The sequence below is a fragment of the Colossoma macropomum genome, unplaced genomic scaffold (assembly GCF_904425465.1).
Source record: "Colossoma macropomum unplaced genomic scaffold, Colossoma_macropomum, whole genome shotgun sequence".
Taxonomy (NCBI): Eukaryota; Metazoa; Chordata; class Actinopteri; order Characiformes; family Serrasalmidae; genus Colossoma; species Colossoma macropomum.
In genome coordinates this window covers 18,970,173-18,991,426 of record NW_023494796.1, presented here as the reverse complement: position 1 = coordinate 18,991,426, position 21,254 = coordinate 18,970,173, and the positions used below count along the sequence as shown (strand labels likewise).

Here is a 21,254-nt window from a genome sequence, read left to right as displayed (position 1 = left end):
ATAAACTGACGTTATTCCACATTCTGCAGTAGAGGAGCTTTTTCACCATGTAACAAAGGAGTTTAACTGTTTACCATCTGGGCTTACATGAATGTGGAAAATAAGAACTTGTAATTTCTACTCTGTTTGAACTACTACCCTTTCTTCTAAACACGGGCACGTAAAATGTGAGTGTGAGGCTGTTCTGGTCTGTTTTCTGCCATTTGTCATGAGTGACATTCTGCCAAAAACCATGTACAAAACACACTCCCTCTGCGGTTTTCTCTTGCGAGTTGTGACCGATTGAAAATGAAGCTATCACGGAAACATTCTACTTCTGGCTTTAAAACAGCAGTAGCAGGAAAAAAAAGAAAGGAAGGAGCAGCTAATGAGCATGCGTTGCAGAAATATGAAGGCATAGTGAATTTGTGACAGTATATAAAGTGGTTATTTTGTATTAAACCATACATATATACATATTTTAGAGAGTATCACGATGCACATATGTAAGATTTTACTGCATATTAGATTAACTGGTAGTCACATCATCAGGGAGGAAGGAAATATTAAACATACTAGAAAGTGATAATTTTGAAAAATCTAAACATATCAGACCAGAACATATTCATTTAACCATAATTTGCCACATATATTACCTCATTTGTGCAGCTATATTGTCTATAAATATATAAAGATTGGATTAGTGGGAGGGCAGTCATCCCTAACTAAATTCTTGGAACAGGTTGTTTTATGTCATTGCTGTCCAAAGAAAAACATCTTTAAAAATAACTTTACAGCACAAAGAAAAAAAAATTCTTACAATTCAGAACAGTTCATCAACCAAAACTGTCAGGCCAACAGCTGGATAGCTTTGGCGGACAGATACTGGTCACTGATGAAGGGCAAAACTGACAAGTCAAACACACTGAGAGGACCGTGCAAGGATAAAGCTGTCTCAAAGCATATGTCCATGTTTTTATCACTTGGAATAAAAAAAAGTTGTTTAAAACTGTGCAACAACCCTGAGTTCTTAAGATCTACCTTTAGCGTACAGAACACTCTATATATGTATAAAAATCATGGCATTGCAGCCCAGTTTTTTTATCCTCAGTTGCTGTGGTCAAAAACTTTGCCTACATTTTAAAGTACTCATACAAATTCTGTTAGTGCAATATGTTTTGCAAAATGCATTCTCATTGCTTACATGCAAAATCAGTTTTTTTGTTGATACTACGCGGATCTTACGCGTCCAGGTGTCTGTCGTCAGCATCTGACACACTTTATATAACGTTGAACACATTGGTTTTTTAACCCTTAACAGTGAAGAGTTGTTGTCATTTTACTGTGCTCTTAAACGTAATCAAATTATTACTTAATTGCATAGTTCGACCTGTAATTAATTACATCGACATTCTACATCGACAGGTTTGAGCCTGCACTTTTGTCTGCCAAGAAATGATAAAATCATGGCAGCCCATTTTTTCTTCACGCAAAGCAAAATGGCAGACACAATAAAAACTCTTAATTAAATTCAAATCATAATAGAATATCTTCAGTTCTCCTTCTGAACACAAATAAGGTAGCAATTGAATGTTTGGATAGAATATACAATGACAGTAACACTATGAAGCCCATATGCCTCTTTACAAAGTGGTAATAATGCTTTGTTAGCAAATATATCTCTAGCTCTAATGATGATTCATAAGCCTCTAATTATGAACTGTAATTAATTCTTTGGTAATTCATAAACATGCAGTAATACAAGTGTCAATGTTCAGTATGTCTTGTCCATTTTAAGTGAATAATGACTTGTCCATAGTTATAATGCACCTACAAAACATATTAACAATACATCATGAACATTTAAAATGTAATCACTGAGTACTTCGAATAAATAATGCAGTACATTATTACAGCCTTATGCAGCGTAATTAGTGCTGTTCTGAGGCTGTTCTGTCCCCATCAAATAAACAGTACTTAAAGCATCTGTGAGGAATCAGAGATGATTAAGCTCCACTCTTGGGCATCTGCGATATGGAATAAGGTTTTATGGACTAATAAGTCTAAATTTGTAATTAAGATTATTTGAATTATGAGAAGCAGAAAGTGCAGCCAACTTCTAAGACTGAGCTTTGGTGGTGTAGAAAAATATTCCTGTAGATTTCTTTGAACAACTGAAAGCATTTTTTTTACAAGAAGAATATAAAAAAGACAAAAAGCATAAAAAATACAGGATAGTAAGTATTCCACAGGTCAGTCTTTCTTTCTGCAAGCCAGAACTGTGCTCACCGTGATAACTTTATCATATTCAAATCACAATAAAACACTTCAATATAGACACCCATTATAATGCTGTAGTAATGCCCTTACTAAGACTTATGCAAGTTGATGATAATTTACTAGCTGCAGTTTGCAGAGCACTGAGTGGTTTACTATTGATTTACTATTGAAAAATTATTAAGCTTGTATAAAAATTTACATATTCCATCATGAACATACACTAAATTATAATAACAGAACCAAGTTGCTTAAATAAAAATGCTTAATTCACCCTAGTTACTGCTTAAGAGGGCAGTTACTTACTAGCTACAGGCTTGATAAAGCTATATAAGGGCACTGCAAGAGCATTATAATGGCCCCCTATACTGATGTCTCCTATTTTACATACAAAACACAAAAGCAATATCAATGACAAGCTTAAAATCTGCATATCTGACAGAATTCTCTGCTTGTTTCAATGAGCTACAATTGAGAAATAATTAAGCAAAATGTAAGAGACGTTTCACTTAAGTAAATTGGTCTTAGTTCACACAGCAGGTAAAAGTGGCCCAAATCTGATCCCTTTCTTCATATGTGACACAGATGTGTTAACTGTGTGGCAGTGTGAATAGCAAAAAACACACAGAATCTGACATGTTCAATTTGGGACACGGGTACTGAAATCTGATACGTGTCTGATATGCTGCAATGCGACTCAGTCTGAACAGCTCATTTGACTTTTACTTCAGTACAACTTGACATTCGTCTTAATTTTGTGCTGCTGAGACCTCATAAACATTTGGGTTGATGTTTCTGTACAAACAAAGTCAGAAGACACTTATCTAAACCGTTCTGTGTTAGAAGAGATTTTGAAAGAATTGGATGAACATGGCCGTAGGAGAATGAGGCTGCTGTCTGAAGGTCTGAAAGCAAAGTCTAAAGGAGGCAAGGCCGCAAACCAAAAAAGTGGCCGTGGTCGAATAACATGCGTTTTTTACAGCGAGCTCAAACTTGGAGCTTCTCATTAGCTCTTTTATCTGCTGTGTGAACATAGCCTTGGAGGGTTAAGCAGTTGAGAAAGGCATGGCATTACATTTACTATTGACACAGAGGCAGATTGTAAGAGTGTATTAGCATCCATAAATGGCTCATTTGCAGCAAGGACAAAAGTATTTACGTGTGGTTGCTGTGGTTGTTTTATTAGCTGTAATAACCAATACCAATGACTCACCATCTGCTGTCCGGCCCCAGTACCCTCAGCCCGCCAGTCATTCCTGAACGGAGCAAAGCTCTGATGGTTTTCCTTATCCAATCTGGGGTAGCCATGGCGACAGCGACAATAAATCAGTATCGTATGACCGGTGTACTGGCGGCAGGAAAAGCCTGAAAACACATGCAAACACACACACAACAGATACACCCAGGGATGGATGGAACAAGAAGGAGATGGAATTTTGGACAGAAAGTAGAACAGCAGGTTTAAAGGTCATGCACATGACCTTTGAACCTCTTGACTTAGCTGAATGACTTTGCAGATGTCTATCCTGTATTCTTTTTAAAACGTCGAGGCTTTGAACTTGTTCCAATGTGTTGGTGTTGGGTTATAATGGTTGTGCCTGCATCTATATAAAAACTTACCATGAAAATGTCCATACCTTTTACTACGGTTTACAATAGGGGTGCGGGAAAAAATCGATTCTTAGATGCATCGCGATGCGGATGTGAATGATTCTGAATCGATTCACAAATGTCAAACATCGATTTTCTAAATATTTAATTTATAACGTAATGTTGACGGAGCGCAAAGGGCGGAACTTGGAAGTGCGGAAGTGCAGCGCCCGGACAGTCTGTGACGGCACACAACAAAAACACTACTGGACGAGCGAGAAATCCGACCGGCTCCCTCTGCATTAAAAGCCAGGTTAGATCAGGAGTCACAACACAAATGATAAAAAGAGACATTTTGTCCTTTCAACCAAGTCAAACCACCTCGGGAGCCACAACATTTAATGTCCAGTATGTGTCAGTATGTGCTGATGTCCTAGTATAGACTAAACAATATAAACGAAAACGCAGATTTACTTCGCTCTGCTTTAAGCTTCAGCTATAGCCGCTTTCCTCTCATCTCCGCCAGAAGACGTTTCCTCAGAAGTAGATCAGTCTCATCTTTCGACAGTTTTACGAGGCTGAAGTCGCTTCTTATTCTCCAGTTTCTTGTTCGAATTTACCCGTTCCACCTTAAATTCTAACTGAGGCGCCGAATAAAAATGCGGCACCATTTAAGGTGGAATGAGAGAATTCAAAAGAGAAACTGACTTCAGCTTCGCCACTTTTTAGTGTTTGACAGTCTCTTGCTGCAGATTTAACGTATCAGGAAACCAACTGCGCTGCTTATGATGCGAATAACGCATCGCTGCTATGTGACCTGCAGTCTGCACGCCGGTTCTCAGCTGTTGCGAAACAGGGCTTTCACGCTATGTTGCACACGTCCCGTCTCAAAGATACTTTACTGACACAGCGATCTCCCCCCGTCGCTACAACGAGACCAAAACTGAAGTTATAAAATCACTAAAGAAAACGGGTAGAATAGCTGTAACGTGCGCTGCGTGGACATCCACTGCCACTGGATCTTATTTCACCGTAACTGCGCATTTTATCGCATTTTAAGCAGCTTCTTGTGCTCCAAACAATAGCAGTGAATGAGAGCCTTCTAGTTCACTTGCCACATCATTTCCATTTGTTTTATCAAAAAAGATATTGGAAGTAAATTCATTATGGATCATTACAAATACTTTGCTTTAAAGGTACCAAGTCACTTTAAATAACAATACCACGGAGTCACTTAGTCACTTTAAAATGTATATTCTCTCTATATTGTGTATATTTTGTGTATATTTAATATATTTCAGTTGGTTTTTCTTGTATTTTTATTTTTACTTTCTGTAGAGTGATTAGCTGAGCCTCACCACAAGCATTTCAATGCATAAATGTCCTGATAAATGTTGTGCAAATGACAAATAAACTTGAAACTTGAACTCGAAACTCGAGCTCACACAGTGAGAAATTCTAAATGCTATATAGAAAAAAAAGATGCATCGAGATGCATCGATAATCGTTTTATAATCGCATCGCAGCCCTCTGAATCGTAATCGAATCGTGAGGTGCCTAGAGATTCCCACCCCTAGTTTACAATATAATCACAACATGAGGGCAAATCCATAAAACTCAGAAATAACAGTGCTACGCCACACGTAAATAAAAGCTGTTCATAAAGTCATGAGAGCAGTATTTTAACTGGTGACCTAGACAAAAGCCAATCAAAATCCACAAATAAATGAGGTTATACATATTGAAGACCCTCCAAGTGAAGCTCCGGTTGGCTGCCAGAATGGACACTAAGAAAGATATAAAAATAAAGAAGCAAAGAAAACTAAAATTCTCAGAAATGCAGCTGTTAATTTTAAAGGAAGAAATGCTGACAAATAGTAGTAAATTGTTTGGTAAATATGCTTTAAATTTTTAATCAATAAAACGAAGTTTCTTTATCAGAACATGTTGATAATAGAAACAAAAGGCATGTAAAGACAAAATATATTGAATCTTAAAATTTAGCTCTTAATTTTAGGAACTATATTGTAGCAAGCAAGTTTTTGTTTCACATTGATAAGAGTTTATTTTTTTTTCCAGTTCATAATAATTGCAGTAAAAATTTGTACTAACATAAACAAAAGTTTTTCTTGATCTTCAGCTTACACATTGGAAAATTAAATTTCAAGAAATAAATAATTAATTCTTGATGTCAGGAGTTTAATTTGCACCAGTAAATAATAAGTAGAGATTAGTATAAATTCAGTTTTTACATGTAAGCAATGAATTTTCACTAGTAAAAATGTTTCAACCTAACTTTGGTGAAGTTTTTTTCCAGGACTCCTGAATGTCTCAAAATCAAAATTCTTGAAAATAAACTTATGACGTTATGCTGTCCATTAGGGAAAAATAGATGCTCAAACACAAAGTCAGGGAAAGCTCATTGTTTAGCTGCTTCATAAATACCAGGGAGTATTTCGCACACTAGTTGTAGCAATCTAGAATTGTTCCGCGTGTCCATGATTTAGCCGTTTTTACAATACTAACTGCGATTCCATTACTTCTGCTATGGGTTAGCCTAAACTAAAAGCAATTTGTGGCTACGTTGAGGAGGAAAGTTGTGTGAATTTGGGTTTTCACCACTCTTTGGTCAAGGTTGGGATGTAAGGGAATTGATAAATCAAAATGTGATGAGCCAGTTATTAATCTCATTGTTACTGAGGTCTAATAAAGCCTGAGTAGACTGATAAATCAATGTGATGAGCCAGTTATTAATCTCAGTGTTGCTAAACTCTTTAGAGGGATGATGGAACTGGTCAGTCTCTTTAATATGTTCATGAGTGATAAAACTTAGCATCAGCACTGTACTGGACTTGTGTGTGCATCCCATGGCAAGTTACATACATGTCATTAACTGAAAATCACAAAGCCTCCCTCTTTATAGCCAAACTGGCAAGATTTTGTTGTGATATGGTGAATTGTTTACTTAGTTTATGAGACAGCAGTGGGATTATAGGAGCAGCAGTGGACTAAAGCAGGTGATGAGTGCCAAAATAATGTTGAAAATTTTAAATATGTCAATTTTTGATGAAACATTAACAGAATTACATTAAGAAAACCGCCAACTACTAACAGTGAGGAACAATGTGAATTAAAAAGTACACCAGCAGAGTTTTTATCTTGTGTCTTATCAATATGTATTCTAAATATTTTCTGAATAAACTACTTTATTATGTATTGTAATGAAATAGGTTACTGAATACATTTAGGACAGTACCTGTAAATTCAGTACCTAACTCTCCACGTAGTTCAATGGTAAGGCTAATGTACGTCAAATAAAGACAGAAAGAAACAATGGGAGAGAGCGCCTAATGGGGGTGGAAGTGAACTCATCTGGTCCAAAAAGAAAGAAAAATCATTTAATACTGTTTTCCTCAAGACCAATAATTAGAAAGGAAGTTCCATCATATACACACAAACACACACACACACACACACACACGCTCACACACACACGCTCACACACACACGCTCACACTCACAGGTAATTTAATTACCTCTGTGGCAGAGACCCTTGGGAACATGTTCCAAATGTTTTCTGGAGGTTCTTTGGCTCTCTCCACTCCCCCATGATGGAACAGTTGGCTGCTTTCCAATCAGCCTCTCTGGTCTATTCAGCCGTTCATGCAAGCACACTTAAATGTAGGATCATAAAGTGAAGCCCGAAAAACAGCCACGTGAGCAGATATAACAATGTCACTTAACATATAGTATCGGCAAAAACAGTTCTTTTTCCAAAATTTCATATGGAACAGTTCATTTAAAAGAGAAAACAACACAAAAATATCAAATGTTATACATGTGTATGTACATATTATATGCACTCACTGGCGACTTTATTATACCTTGTATCTACACTCATGGTCCATACCTCTTGCTCAGTGGTGGTCATATGGGGGTCCTGATCATTGACGGAGGGTATAAACAGGGTAACTCATTATGGAGAGAAACAGATGGACTACAATCTGTAATCAAAGATGTACGCAATGAGTCTAGATAGAAGGTAGGTGTACCCACCAAAGTGGCAATGTACTTTATTGCCAGTGTCATATGAAAACTTCACAACACATTTGTAATAACATTTGAAAACGGCTCTAAAAGGTCTGCAAATGTTTAGCTTTGTTAGATCATGTTCTTTATATATAAAGAACTCATAATTGTAGGAGGAAAAGAATAAAAGAAGTGGCAGAAATAGCAGCTTCTTTGACTCGCCATTAAAGTGTTAACTCTTCTGAAAGCTCAGTAAGATTAGTAATATATGAGCACTGATCAGCAGTCCCCTGAAGCAATTCTATTAGAATTAGGCCAAGATATAGCTCTGATATGATGATCCTTAATTAGCCTATGTTCTGGTTGAATGGACTTGGATTGGTCTGTACACTTACAGCTAGATAGAGAGTTGTGTCTTTTTAGTGTCTAATCCTCACTGCAATCAGTAATATATGCTTTTGTAACAAATAAAAAATATCTCATCATATCAAAACCTTTTATCAGTTTTATTTCTTTTTTTCACAGCAGCTGCCCTTCATATTGTGTGAGCATGTCGTGATGGATGGATCAATATAAATGCTCCAGAATTACATGGAATGAAATCTTGCTACATAAGCATACATTAAATACCTCTAAAGTCATCAATTTTCTTATGACTGGAACAAAATGTAAGATTTTGTTTAAAGAGCTGTGAAAGTTGCCATGCTAATAGCATGTTTATGTTAATCATTAACACAACTAATGCCATTAATGCATTTTCCGAGTTTCACCCTTCATACTGTCTGTGGTAGCGCAAGCTGAAGCCCAGCTGCTCGGGTGCTGTTTGTTGCTATAATACAATCTATGGCTGTAGTCTTTCATTCAAATATAGCTTATAAGTTTTTAATGCAACGTTTTCAGCAGATTATACTGGACAGTGCAGATGGGAGACCAATGGATAAATCAATGAGCAGCGAATTAACAAAAGAAACAGCAAAGTGGAAAGCTACAGATTAGAACATGCAGCCATTGTTGCTCTCTGTACATTAGTGATGAAAACTGGAAACTGTGTTCACTCTATGGAATCTATCACATGATTTTCACATTTTATGTTCTCACAATGAAAATAATGTTATTGAATTTTTGAATGTCAAAAAATACATTTAGTCTAAGCTAATTTTGTCCAGTTAACAGTGACATTAACATGTAGCTTGTAGAATTAACATGTAACATTGCGATTCACTAGAACTAAGGGGTCTAGCCCAAACCCTGAAAAACAGCCCCATACCATTATATATCCTCCACCTAACTTTTATCGTTTACTGCAGTGAGTGTGACTTAAAAACACCTGAACTCAATAATAATGAGGGATGTCCAGATGCTTTTGACCATAAAATGTAGCTATAACAAAAAATACTGCTTTTCAAATGGAAAAAAATCTAGGCTCTAATAAGCAAATATGACAAATGTGATTATTCAAGATTATCTACACAAAAGTGATGTGATTAATTGTGACTAATTATTTGAATTGTTTTACAGCCCTAGTTTTAACTCTATAGTGAATGGACAGTTTGATTTGTAAGAGTAACTAGTGTCTACTTTTGCATACAAACATTTAACACTTTTTTCTTATTTGATTGTAAGTTAATTCTTAGTTATTCTTCAAGATTTTGTCTTATTGTGATTATCTTGTCTATTTTTCTTACTCTGAAGTTAAATCCAATACTGTAAATTCAAGGAAAGATAAATCTGTTAACACTTAATCAAAAACACAGACTGTTTAAGTGAATCAATTTCAGCATCAACAAACAGCAAATGATTATAATTGGTTGCCTGAAATTTGACAAAGTGTGTGTGTGTGTGTGTGTGTAGGGGGAGTGAGGGTGGTCTGGGTAGTAATTGCTTGTAAATCGGATATGTTGCAATTGCACACACACGTACACACACACACACACCATTGCAAGGGTCTTATTTATTGAGTGATTAACAGTTCCATCCTCATGCATATTTCATAGTGAGAAGGTGAATTGCACTTTCTCTCTCACTCACACACATCAGAGTTCAGCTCTGATAAATAGCCTTAAAGTATTTTGTTAACACATTAAGACATTGTAACACTTCAACAGAGACAATCAAAACTGCATTTTCATTGCCAGTTCACGTTAAGTGTCATTGCCTGGCAGTGAAAGAAAGGAAACCCTCAGGGCCTTGTAGACCTTCAGAGAAAGCCTATTGACTTTTGTGAAATTTAAAATGCATGTCCGGAATTTTTAATCAATTTTTATGTTTAAATGTAATCATTGTGCTTCTTTTATTTAAACTCTGCAATTAGTGTTTTAATAAGTTTATTTCATCATTAACTTTTTGTTGGGAACAAAAGGGTTAAAAAGGTTAAAATCAGCAGGCTCTCCCATAGATTAAGCCCATAGGTTTCTGGAGATGGTATGAAGTCCTAATGTGTCAGATTAACTACCACCATAATTAAGAACTGACAGTGGAATACACTAAATTTTAATTTACAATGGGTGGGATCGATTTGATGAGAAAAGACATCACTCTAAAGCCCATTTCACAGCAGATACGATGCAGTGTGCATGGTAACTTGGACCGGCTCTACAATACTTTTGCTAGCTTTCTCCCCATGTTATGTATGTACGAACAGGAGGCAATACATGTGGTTTCACAACATTAACCTGTACCAGGAATTTTTGCCACAATGTCAGAGTTAAAACTACATTTGTTGTTTTGTTTATTATTCTAGATTGTATATAATGGCATAAACACTGCATTTCTTTACTGTTTTTGTCTAGTAAATGCTAGGATGCCACTTGTTGCATGTGGCATCCTAGCAAAAATACCAACGCGTGGACGGTATGAAAACTCTTAAGGCTCCTTAATGAAAGCGATACTGTACAACTAAAACATACAGAGTAAAATATGTAATCACTGTCCAAAAAAAACACATGACCATTTTTGTTTTGTTATGTTTCTGCATCATTCGTACATGTGAGTCACTGTTAGCTTAGGAGAATCCCATGAAGCGCTAGCAGAAACTAGCATTATCAGTGTTTTTTCCTTGTTTTTTGACCAGGCTTTGACATTTATGACCTGAAGTGAAGGCCTAGCTCTGATACTCACCGTTTGCCACAGCTTGTCATCATATTTACCATCCGAGAAATCATGAAATATGTGTATAATATAAGATTCTGCAATTTTGGTGTATTTGCCTTTGATGTATTAGCAAAAAGCATGTGATTCTACAGGCTGTTAGGTTTTGCTGCTTGATCCCGTTTCATATCGAGTAAACCTCCTGCTCCTTGCTTGAACAAACACGCCACTTGGTAAGCCTTTGTATTTTCACTGTCACCTCTGTCAACACCTCTGATGGACAAGACTGTGAAAAACAGAGATGTAATGTCACATATCACAAACATTGAACTTCTGTGCTAGCAACTGGTTCAGCAGACTGTTTTTTTTATTAATGCTAACAGGCTCTCTGTGGACTAATTGGACTACATTCTGTCCTCACTAGAGTAAGCTGGACATATAGCTAAGCTAACAGGCTCCAAGTTTTAAGTTTAGACAAAGTCCTTACAGGAAAGTCTGTCCACTCAGTGGCCATCTTGGCAAGCGCTGAGGCAGTAATCTCCACTCATACAACACCAGGCTCTTCTCTGTTTGAATGAAGAGAGACTGAAAAACTCTAAACTGAAGACCAAATTACTGTTTCAAAAGCATATTTGAAATCAATGATAAACTGACAAAAATCTCATACATAGTTTGTAGCATTTACCTCAAATAACACACAAAAAACATGTTTTTTTTTTTTCAGGTTGTTCTGCCTACTGTGCTTGTGCAGATTTTCCTGCTTGCAGCTTTACCAGAAAGTCAATTGGCTCTTTTCATTGAAGTGCAGGACTTTCCCTGTAAACAGATGCCATGTTGAGCATTACGAGCTTTTCCATTCATTTTCCAACCAGTGACCTATGCCCTCATTTATAATGTCTCTGGTTTGAATCTTTACTGAAGGAGTCAACATCCAAACTGTTACATCCAAAGTAAAGACTGTTACTTAAATGTCTGCTGCAAATTTTAAAATGACTGCATTTAATCCAGAGAGCTGCTATAAAAAATGTACTTCTGTTAGCTTGATGCTAGCATAAAGGGCAAATCTCTATTACCAGGCTAGTGGAAATTAGCATTATCTTTGCAGCACACACATGTAAACAAAAGCTACTTTCAAAGTGAAATACAAGGCTTCTGCATTAAACATTGCTTTTTTCTCTTGCTGTGTAGTGACATGCTTGGCTGGACATTCTGACTGTATCTGGTCTTTTAGTGTAAGCAAGCTTAAAATTCAAACGTGTGGTCTGCAGTAGAGAGCTCTCCGCAGATTAACTCCTCAGTTTTCTTTCAAAGAGCACAAGGAACTACAAACCCAATTCCAAAAAAAGTTGGTACAGTATGTGAAATGCTAATAGAACAGAAAGCAGTAATCAGTGAATTCTGTTTAAGCTCTGCCTGAATTGAAAAAAGTACAAAAACACAATATTTGATGTTTTACCTTATGAACTTCATTATTATTATTATTATTATTTTTTAAATATGCTCATTCCAAATTTGATACCTTCAACGTATTTCGAAGAAGTTGTGTCAGGAGCATGTTTGCCACTGTGTTACAACATCTTTTCTTTTAATAGCAGTTCATTTGAGTTAAGTTGTTTGGGGACTTAAGTTTGTTTGGGGACGCCAACTGATCCCATTTCAAAATATGCATTTTTTGCCATTCTTCTGTTATACAGGTCTTCGTTATCTGATTTTGAGCTTAATAATAGTAATGGAAGTCTAGCACCCGCACTCTGATTACACAACCATGCCATTGTAATACGAGCAGAATGTGGCTTGGAGCTGTTGAAATAAGCATTGGCGTCCCTGAAAAAGACGTCATCTAGAAGGCGGAAAATGTTGCTCAAAATGTGTTCAACATTAATAGTGCCTTCACAGATGTGTAAGCTATCTACTAATATTCCCCTATACCATGACAGGCCCTGACGTTTTGAACTTTACACTTTACAACTTTACTTGGTAACAATCTGGATGGTCCTTTTCTCTTTTTGCCCAGAGAACACATTCATTATGTCCCTAAACAATCTGAAAGGTTGCCTCCTCGATCCAAAACCTGAAATACCTGCTGAAGATTTTAAGTTTTTGGAAGATTGCACAGTGCTGCTAGTCTTAAATTGTCCATGTTTTAATTTTTTTGGAACATGTTGCAAGCATCAGTTTCAGAATGAATGATGGTTTACAAGAAATAATGAAGTTGATAGAATAAAACATTGCATATCTTGTCTTTGTACTGTTTTTGTTCCAAGTATATGTCAGAGCAGATTTAAAAATCATTGCTTTTTGTTTTTATTTTTTACATTAAATTGGAAAAAAGAGTAAAATGAGTGAAATGAGTCCTTCAAAATGGGTAAAATTTTTGTTCGTGAGTATGTATGATGTGAAAAGAAGTATATGGAAAAGCTTAATTGTATATTGATCCTGTACTTTTCCAGTCTCATGCTGTTTTTACTGAATTGGTTTGTTAAATGATTACCAAGATCTAAAACTTGCATATAAAACTGAGATGAATTCCTTTTCAGAGGGATTGAAGTTATTAAACTGTGACCCATAGAATGTTGCCAAGTCGTATAAAAGAATCATGAAATCATGACTTTTCCCTTTTCTTCGTTATTTTAAATGCATTGGTTCATTCTTTTATTGATTTAATGGGCTCATGAAGCTTGGCTACAGCATATTACTTTTTCAGAAATTACGATTGTGTAGTTAATAGAATATGTGGAAAACAAATGAAGAGGAGGTTTAGCCATTTAATGAGATCATGATAAGATATGATGCACATTACATACATATGGAATTGATTTGCTGTTGCATCATTAATCTATGGTTTGCTCTCTCTCTCTCTCTTTCTCTCTCTCTCTCTCTCTCTCTCTCGCTCACCCGCTCGCTCACTCCTTGTGGATGTGGACGCAGAAGTGGAGCAGAGAGGTAGGTCCATTACTTTAATGCAGTTTAAGTGCATAATTCACCATCTGCCTGTTTCTGCGTTACCTGATACTAAAGGACTGATTGGGGATCAGTAGCCCATAATGGTTTATATTAGGAGTGAGGAAAAGAAACCTGATCTAGCATCAACAGTATTCTCACTGAATTAACCCTCTATTTCACTCTGGTTTTCTACTCTCTGGCTAGTTTCATTCTTTCATTCTTTCCAGTCCCATGCCCTCTCAGTTCTCTTTTTACATTCTCTATGCCCCCATGCCCATAATACAGTTATCACATATTGCAGCAAACCTTGTTTTGAACAAACATTTCAGTGTAGCACATCAAATCAGAGTGTGAAATTGATGCTTTCCATTGTAATTCCCCACAAATGAACCTGGAATGAGGCCAGCCAATCAGAGGGAAGGAGTGTATGATTGGCAGCTAGTAGCATTTACCTAATAATGAGCTAATGTAGCACATGATCAGTAGTGCATGGTGAGCGGTAATCATATGTATTGGCGTGAAGTCTAAACCAGAGGTGGTTTGTATTAGTGCTTCAAAGTGTGGCCTCCCTATTTCTGTATTAGGAAGGATTAAAGTATGTCGACAAGAAAAAAAAGACTATTTTTAACATGCTGAACCCATTTAGGGTAGAGAACACTAGGTACACTAGAAAACTATTAGATTCAATTCTCATTATTGAGCTGATACCAACAGAAGAAGCTTGATATCAAAGAAAAACACATCCAGTCTGATTCTGTAACATTTTCTGTGCTGAGTTTTCCTGCACTTTAATTTATGACTGTAAATTTAGCCTGAGATGTCACAGAGTTGCTTGTGGAGCAACACAGCGAAGTAATGTGATAATAACTGTGATAACATGTGGCCTAACATTAACATTAGAAAGAGTAGCTAGGTAATTTTTATACTAGAATTACAGATTAATTCTAGAATTAAAAGTAATTCCTTTATTTTACATAGTCTAAATTTGCACACATTTGCCCAGTAAATGATCTTTCTTGTTTGTTGTTAGCTGTGTAATTCTTCCTGTAGGGTAGAGTGCTTGCACAGTTTGAGCATGCCTGTAAATGGCCATCTTAAAAGAAGAATTTTTCAAATATTTTTGCATGTAAACAGTCATTCAGAGAGGTTTGGTGTGAAATGCTCAGTTCTAGAGAAATTTCCCAAGTCAGAATTGTTCACAGTGTTGGTGATGGGAACCAGACGTCTTAATAGTTTAATGCCTTTAAAAACTACGTCACAGAAAGCTTTGTTGAAATGGTTACAAATACACTGCCTGACGTCGGAGACATTGTTTTACAACAATTTTGCGATAACCTTTTGGCCTAAAACGTGCTTTGTAAAAGCCATGCAAGTGAATGGCTTCAAATAAAAACAGCTAATTTTAGTGGTTTAGAAAAAACAAACAAACTAACAAATGGGATCAGTTTGTTGGACCATCTCTAAATGTTACAGAATGAGTTCTCATGTATGGATCATTCTGCTGAATTAATTCAAATTGTAGTCCCACAGTAAAAAAAAATATTTGTAATGATCTTTTTAATTTCTTTTAAAGCAAAGATGAGTTAGATTTATCATTAGTTTAATTTTTAAATGAAAATGCTGTCCCATGTTTTAATGTCATTTTCAAAACACGAAGAGTTTTAGTCCATAGAAAGATCCTTCTTTTAGCCACACCCCTCCATTTTAGAGCAGGAAATGAAACTGCATTCCTGCCCCTTATGACCACATAGTGAGCAGTTACATCCCATTGTTTTGAAGTAAATGTGTCCTAAAGTCTGAAAATCAGTATTGTCATCTCAAGAATTGACACTTCCAAAACACAGATTTTCTGCAATTCAGTAAACTTTTTGTGTTTTAATGAAAAATATTATGATTTTATGTGTGTACAGCTGTTCAAAGCTGTGTTTGCCAGTCAGGTACTGCCATTATTGAGTTCTGCTCAAAATTACCTGAAGTTATCTCTACCAGAACAGTTACTACTGAAACATTTGGTAAAGGCTTGGTAGTGTTATGATTGTTTTACTGATGAAATGAATGTTCATTCATTATTATAATAGAACATTGTAATATTAGAATTAAACATACTTTTACATAGTATAGAGTCATTCAGAGCAAAAGGATTTTAGTTTAAAGTCTAAAAGTCTAACATGTGCTTTCAGCTCTTTGACATTAAACCAATTTTGTAGAATGATCCATAAATCTATGAAGTCATTACATTGTGGAACAGACTGCTGTAAGGCGTTTCAGACTACATCAGCACACAAAACAAATGTAATGTCTTTCCTGTTGACAGACTTGACCATGACCTTGTTCACTTGTAGCAGAATTCACCTTTCCATTTGAAATAAAAATTGAGTTATATCTTCCTCTAATAGTTTATCAAAGGCCTGCATTACGGTCTCTGCATTAAGATGCAACAGAGGAAAACAAACGAACAATAAAAGGAAGCATGCATTAATAGTGCAAGTGCAAATGCCAGCCTCACTTCCCCTGAGGATGGCCCTCACTCTGGGAACGGAATTGTGGGAATGGACAGTTGCCATGACATGCATTCCATACAATCACGTGACCATTTGTGTGTGTGTGTGTGTGTCTTTTTCGTCCTCTGTTTTTCTCAGAGTGTGTGTCTATGTGTGCACGGTTTCCCGGAATACAGCCGTAAATCAAAGTCCAGGAGAAGTCAGTGTGGGAAATATGTCTGGCTCAAGCGCACAATCACCCAAACACACACATACACACACAGAGGACATAAATTTATTAGAAATGAATTGCGGCAGAGATGCCGCCACAACCCTCCCTCAGTTTGTTTACGTAAATCAAGTGCTACTCTTGTCTAAACATACTGAGCTGACCCTTCTGGCCTTTACTAGTAAAATATCTTAGCGTTTCTTCTCAAGGTTTAAGAGTGTTACATGTTTCAGTAACACTTTACTGTAGGACAGTGTTACACAACACCTACGTAATCCCTTCATGACTACTGACATAAGCCTACATGAACACTTAATGCGGCTACTGTCTGCCATAAATGCTGTTTTTGATGTCAAGTTGACATAACACCTACACTTTATGTCCAAAAGTCTGTAAACACCTGCTCATATGGTGTTCCCTCTGAAATCAAGAGTATTAGTAAGATGTTTGTCCCCTTTTACTGCATAACCAGTCCCTACTCTCCTTTGAAGGCTTTACACTCAATGTTGGAACATTGCTGTAAGGATTTGATTGCATTTAGCCGCACAAGCATTAGTAAGGTCTGGTACTAATGTTGGATGATTGATTCTAGACCATAAACGCCGCTCTAACTCTAACTAAACCCAACGCTGGGTGGCTTTATACCCTTCCAGCTGACACTTGGCATTGAGCATGGTGACTGTAGGCTCATGTGCGGCTGCTCCGGAGTGTCCCATTCGTTTAAACATGTATGTCATGTAATATTATTTTCTGACATTAGCTTGTCATGATGCTTTCTTGGGTGAAGTGACAGCACGTTATGACAACTTTTGTAGTTGAGAGTAATAAAATGCTAAAGATGTGATGTATGTCACCAAATTCGCAATAATTGGAAAATTGAACAAAACTGACCAATACAAAATGATGCTCTGTAGTATCTGGACAGATTTATAATGTCTGTCATTACAGTGTTGTGCAATTTGCATAAAGGTCACTCTCTCAAAACAACCTCAAAACATGTCCATACATATTTGAGTGTTATAATCATTCAGATGAACAATATATATAATAATTAAGTAGATTAATTGGAGCTCTACAGTAAATGGTAGAGCAAAACATTTTCAGTTTCAAAGTTTTTTGGCATTCTTTTTCACCCCACTTCTCATTAATGCAATGTGTCCTCATATCTTTTTCTCATTCTCGATATGTATCATTATAGTTTGTAATATTTTATCTGTTTAATCCCTTTACTTTGATGTTTTCCTTATAAACAGTGAGAAAGTGAAGCAAAACAACCAATTGTTGTGTAGCACAAGTAAAAAAAAACCTCAATGGCTGTCAAACCACAGTGGCCTTAATGGCTGTTGTGGTAATGAGATAAAACTGCAAAATACTATATTTTGTAAAATTTATGTGTTTTAATGATTGGCTTTAAAACACTTAGTCTGACAACAGTATACAAATTATGGAAGGGAAACATAAAAAATATATTATTTACAAATTTATCTTCGCATCTTACAGTGTTGCGGTAGTGACAGTTTGACAATCTATTAATTATCAGTTAAATCATTCAGATTTATTTACTTATGTATATCTGCAAAAAGAAAACATTTTAGTAATTTTAATTCTTCAAAGCTGGGTCCCAGTATTTGTATGTTCTTGAGAATAACTCATAAGGATTTATAAAAACTTATAAATGGTTAAAAGAAACTTACTGTCAACATACATAACTGTCAGTGCTAAAGCCTTCACTATATATTTGTTATAGAGCAGATTTTCATGATTTTGAACATTTCATCATTTTATTGCTACAAAATATTATAATATGCCATTTCACCCCAGAAAGTATATTGTTACGTCAGTTTGACAGCAAAATTCGGCAAATGCAACCTGTATGACATATGGTGCCTGGAATAAGTGTTTATAAATGTTTATGTAGGTATTTGTCAGTTTTCATGAAGCGCTTATGTAGGTCATATGTAGTCTTATGAAATCTGCCCTTCAGTAAAGGATGACCAAACTCTTTTAGTTTTTATGGCCTGCCCTGGACCTCTATTGCCATCTAATTGGAGGTTAGCCACTTCATTTGTCAGAATAGCATTTATTTTTTAGCATTAATAGCCATTAGCGGTTAGCCTCTTGAACCAGTCAGGCCTGATTAGCATAAAGCTTAAAAGCTGATGCTGATCCTTGTCTTCACTTTTAATGTACCAGGAATAAAAAGGCAAAATTTTCTAAGGGTTAAATCCACCCAGTGACACACAAACCCACCCACAGTCAGGTCAAAATTTGCCAAAATGTTACAGAAGTCATGAGCCATATATAGAGGCGTTAGTCATCAGGTATGATTAAACTTATAACTCATTCTCTCTTGGCGTTTACTTCCCATTGCTTTCTCTCTGATATTATTGGTAAAATAGTTTCTAGTTCTGGGAAAATGTGTTTATTTCCCCGTTGTTCAAAAATTTGGAATCACATGAAGGCATACTGCAAGGTCACCACTAATTTTTATGATTTTATGTATGATAACGTATGAATGGTAGATGTTTAATTTTCAGTATTTTATTTTGGGAACATTATAGAATTTACCATCATTTTTGATCAATTTATCTGTCTCATTTTTTGATCACCACTTTTAAAATGAGGCATTCTGGATATTATTTTTATGTTGAAATTTCTCAGTTAACTGAATCATCATTAATATCTTTTTATCATTTTGGACACATCTAAAATTTCTGTTAAAGGAACCCTAGTCTACATTTGACTTGTTTCTTTTTAGGTTTGCTTTTAATATTTGTGTGGTTTTGTTTACATTTGTTTTCCCTCCTCTCTTTATCTCTTACAAATAAATGAGCTGCTTTAGTGTTCTGAATGACTGTCTTGTATTTTGCCTTTTTCAAAAGGTGGCTCAGGCTGAAACACTCCTGAAATGAACAGGGCTAAACTGCTGTAGGCTGAATAGGAGGATATATGTAAATGTGTCTTGTTTTTATAACATCACAAAAACAGTAGATTGAGAACTTTTTTTGTCTTAGTTTCCATATGTATGTATGCACTGGAGGTGAACATTACATTTTGAAACTTTAACAACTTTTACATACAACATCAAACTTTTATCTATTTACATCAAATTCCATAATATGGACCCATCTTCCTAACGTCCTACATATTGTTTGAAATCTGTGAAGTTTGCAGGACAAGCGCTATTGCATTATTTTATAAATATATCTGCAGACTAATTTTATATTTTTGAAAACATCAATTCCAATTTTTTGACTGGTGAGTCTGAACTTTGGACCAGTAGCGTGCCTTATTTTCAGAGCTCTTTCTGTTCCCCCATGTCTTGTTCCCAGTCTTCCTCTGTCCAGGCATCCTGAAAGGTGTGTACCAGAGCGAGCATCTGTTCGAATCGGACCACCAGTCGGGATCATGGTGCAAGGACCCATTGCAGTCATCCAACAAGATCTACTACATGCCCTGGACCCCGTACCGCACGGACACGCTGACTGAATACTCGTCTAAAGAGGACTTCATAGCGGGCCGTCCCACCACCACCTACAAGCTACCCCACCGGGTAGACGGTACGGGTTTTGTGGTATACGATGGTGCACTCTTCTTTAACAAGGAACGAACTCGAAACATTGTTAAGTTCGACCTGCGAACACGCATCAAGAGTGGAGAGGCCATTATCGCCAACGCAAATTACCATGACACCTCACCCTACCGTTGGGGAGGGAAATCCGACATTGACCTGGCGGTGGACGAAAATGGTCTGTGGGTCATCTATGCCACTGAGCAGAACAATGGTCGAATTGTGGTCAGCCAGCTAAACCCCTACACCCTCCGCATCGAAGGGTCATGGTACACAACGTATGACAAGCGTTCAGCCTCCAACGCTTTCATGATCTGTGGTGTCCTCTACGTGGTCAAAAGTGTCTACGAAGATGACGACAACGAGGCATCTGGGAACAAAATTGATTACATGTACAGCACGGAGAAGAGCCGTGAGACGCACATCAACATCCCCTTCCCCAACTCATACCAGTATATTGCAGCTGTGGACTACAACCCGCGGGACAACCTGCTGTACGTCTGGAACAACTACCATGTCGTCAAGTACTCGCTGGATTTTGGGAACAACGACATCAGGCTGGGCCTCGGTAAGTGTGTTCTGTAGACATCATTGACAGCTTTTGGCTAAACTTGTAAAATTAACTCAACATTTAGTTTGATTCAGTTTTGTTTGTGTAGTACAGTGGCCTGCAAGTATGTTCATTAAATTACAGGTCTTTAAAATTACCAAACATTCAATTAACACTTTAAATTAAACAATTATGGCTGCTGAACATAATTGAATTTGTCAGGACAAGATAACACACCCATACAGTGTCCTTGAGAGCCTTTAGTGTTAGCTAGTATTAGCTAGAAAGTTAGCCTAGTTAGGTACTGTAGCCCTAAAATATGATAGGGCTCAGTGCCAACATCAGCAATGTAGTCTCATAAAACACTGTGTTCAATAATTTAGTCAGCAAATAACTTGAAACATACAAACTAGTCTCTGACCAACATGAACATTTTGTCACAGATACCGATTTTATGGTGCTGACAATTCTGATAACCAATAATAGTGGCAAATATCATTTTATATTTATAATTTTATT

General features: G+C 36.5%; 1 protein-coding gene across 4 annotated transcripts in view; it reads left to right on the top strand.

Annotated features, from left to right (window-relative positions):
• adgrl3.1 (adhesion G protein-coupled receptor L3.1) overlaps nt 1-21,254 on the top strand; it is a 184,765-nt gene that overhangs the window by 59,023 nt on the left and 104,488 nt on the right. For all 4 annotated transcript variants that reach the window (XM_036583065.1, XM_036583064.1, XM_036583063.1 and 1 more), the window contains exons 5-6: nt 13,891-13,905; nt 19,947-20,753. In XM_036583065.1, the coding sequence (XP_036438958.1) occupies nt 13,891-13,905; nt 19,947-20,753 (822 nt within the window). The remainder of the gene's footprint in view (nt 1-13,890; nt 13,906-19,946; nt 20,754-21,254) is intronic.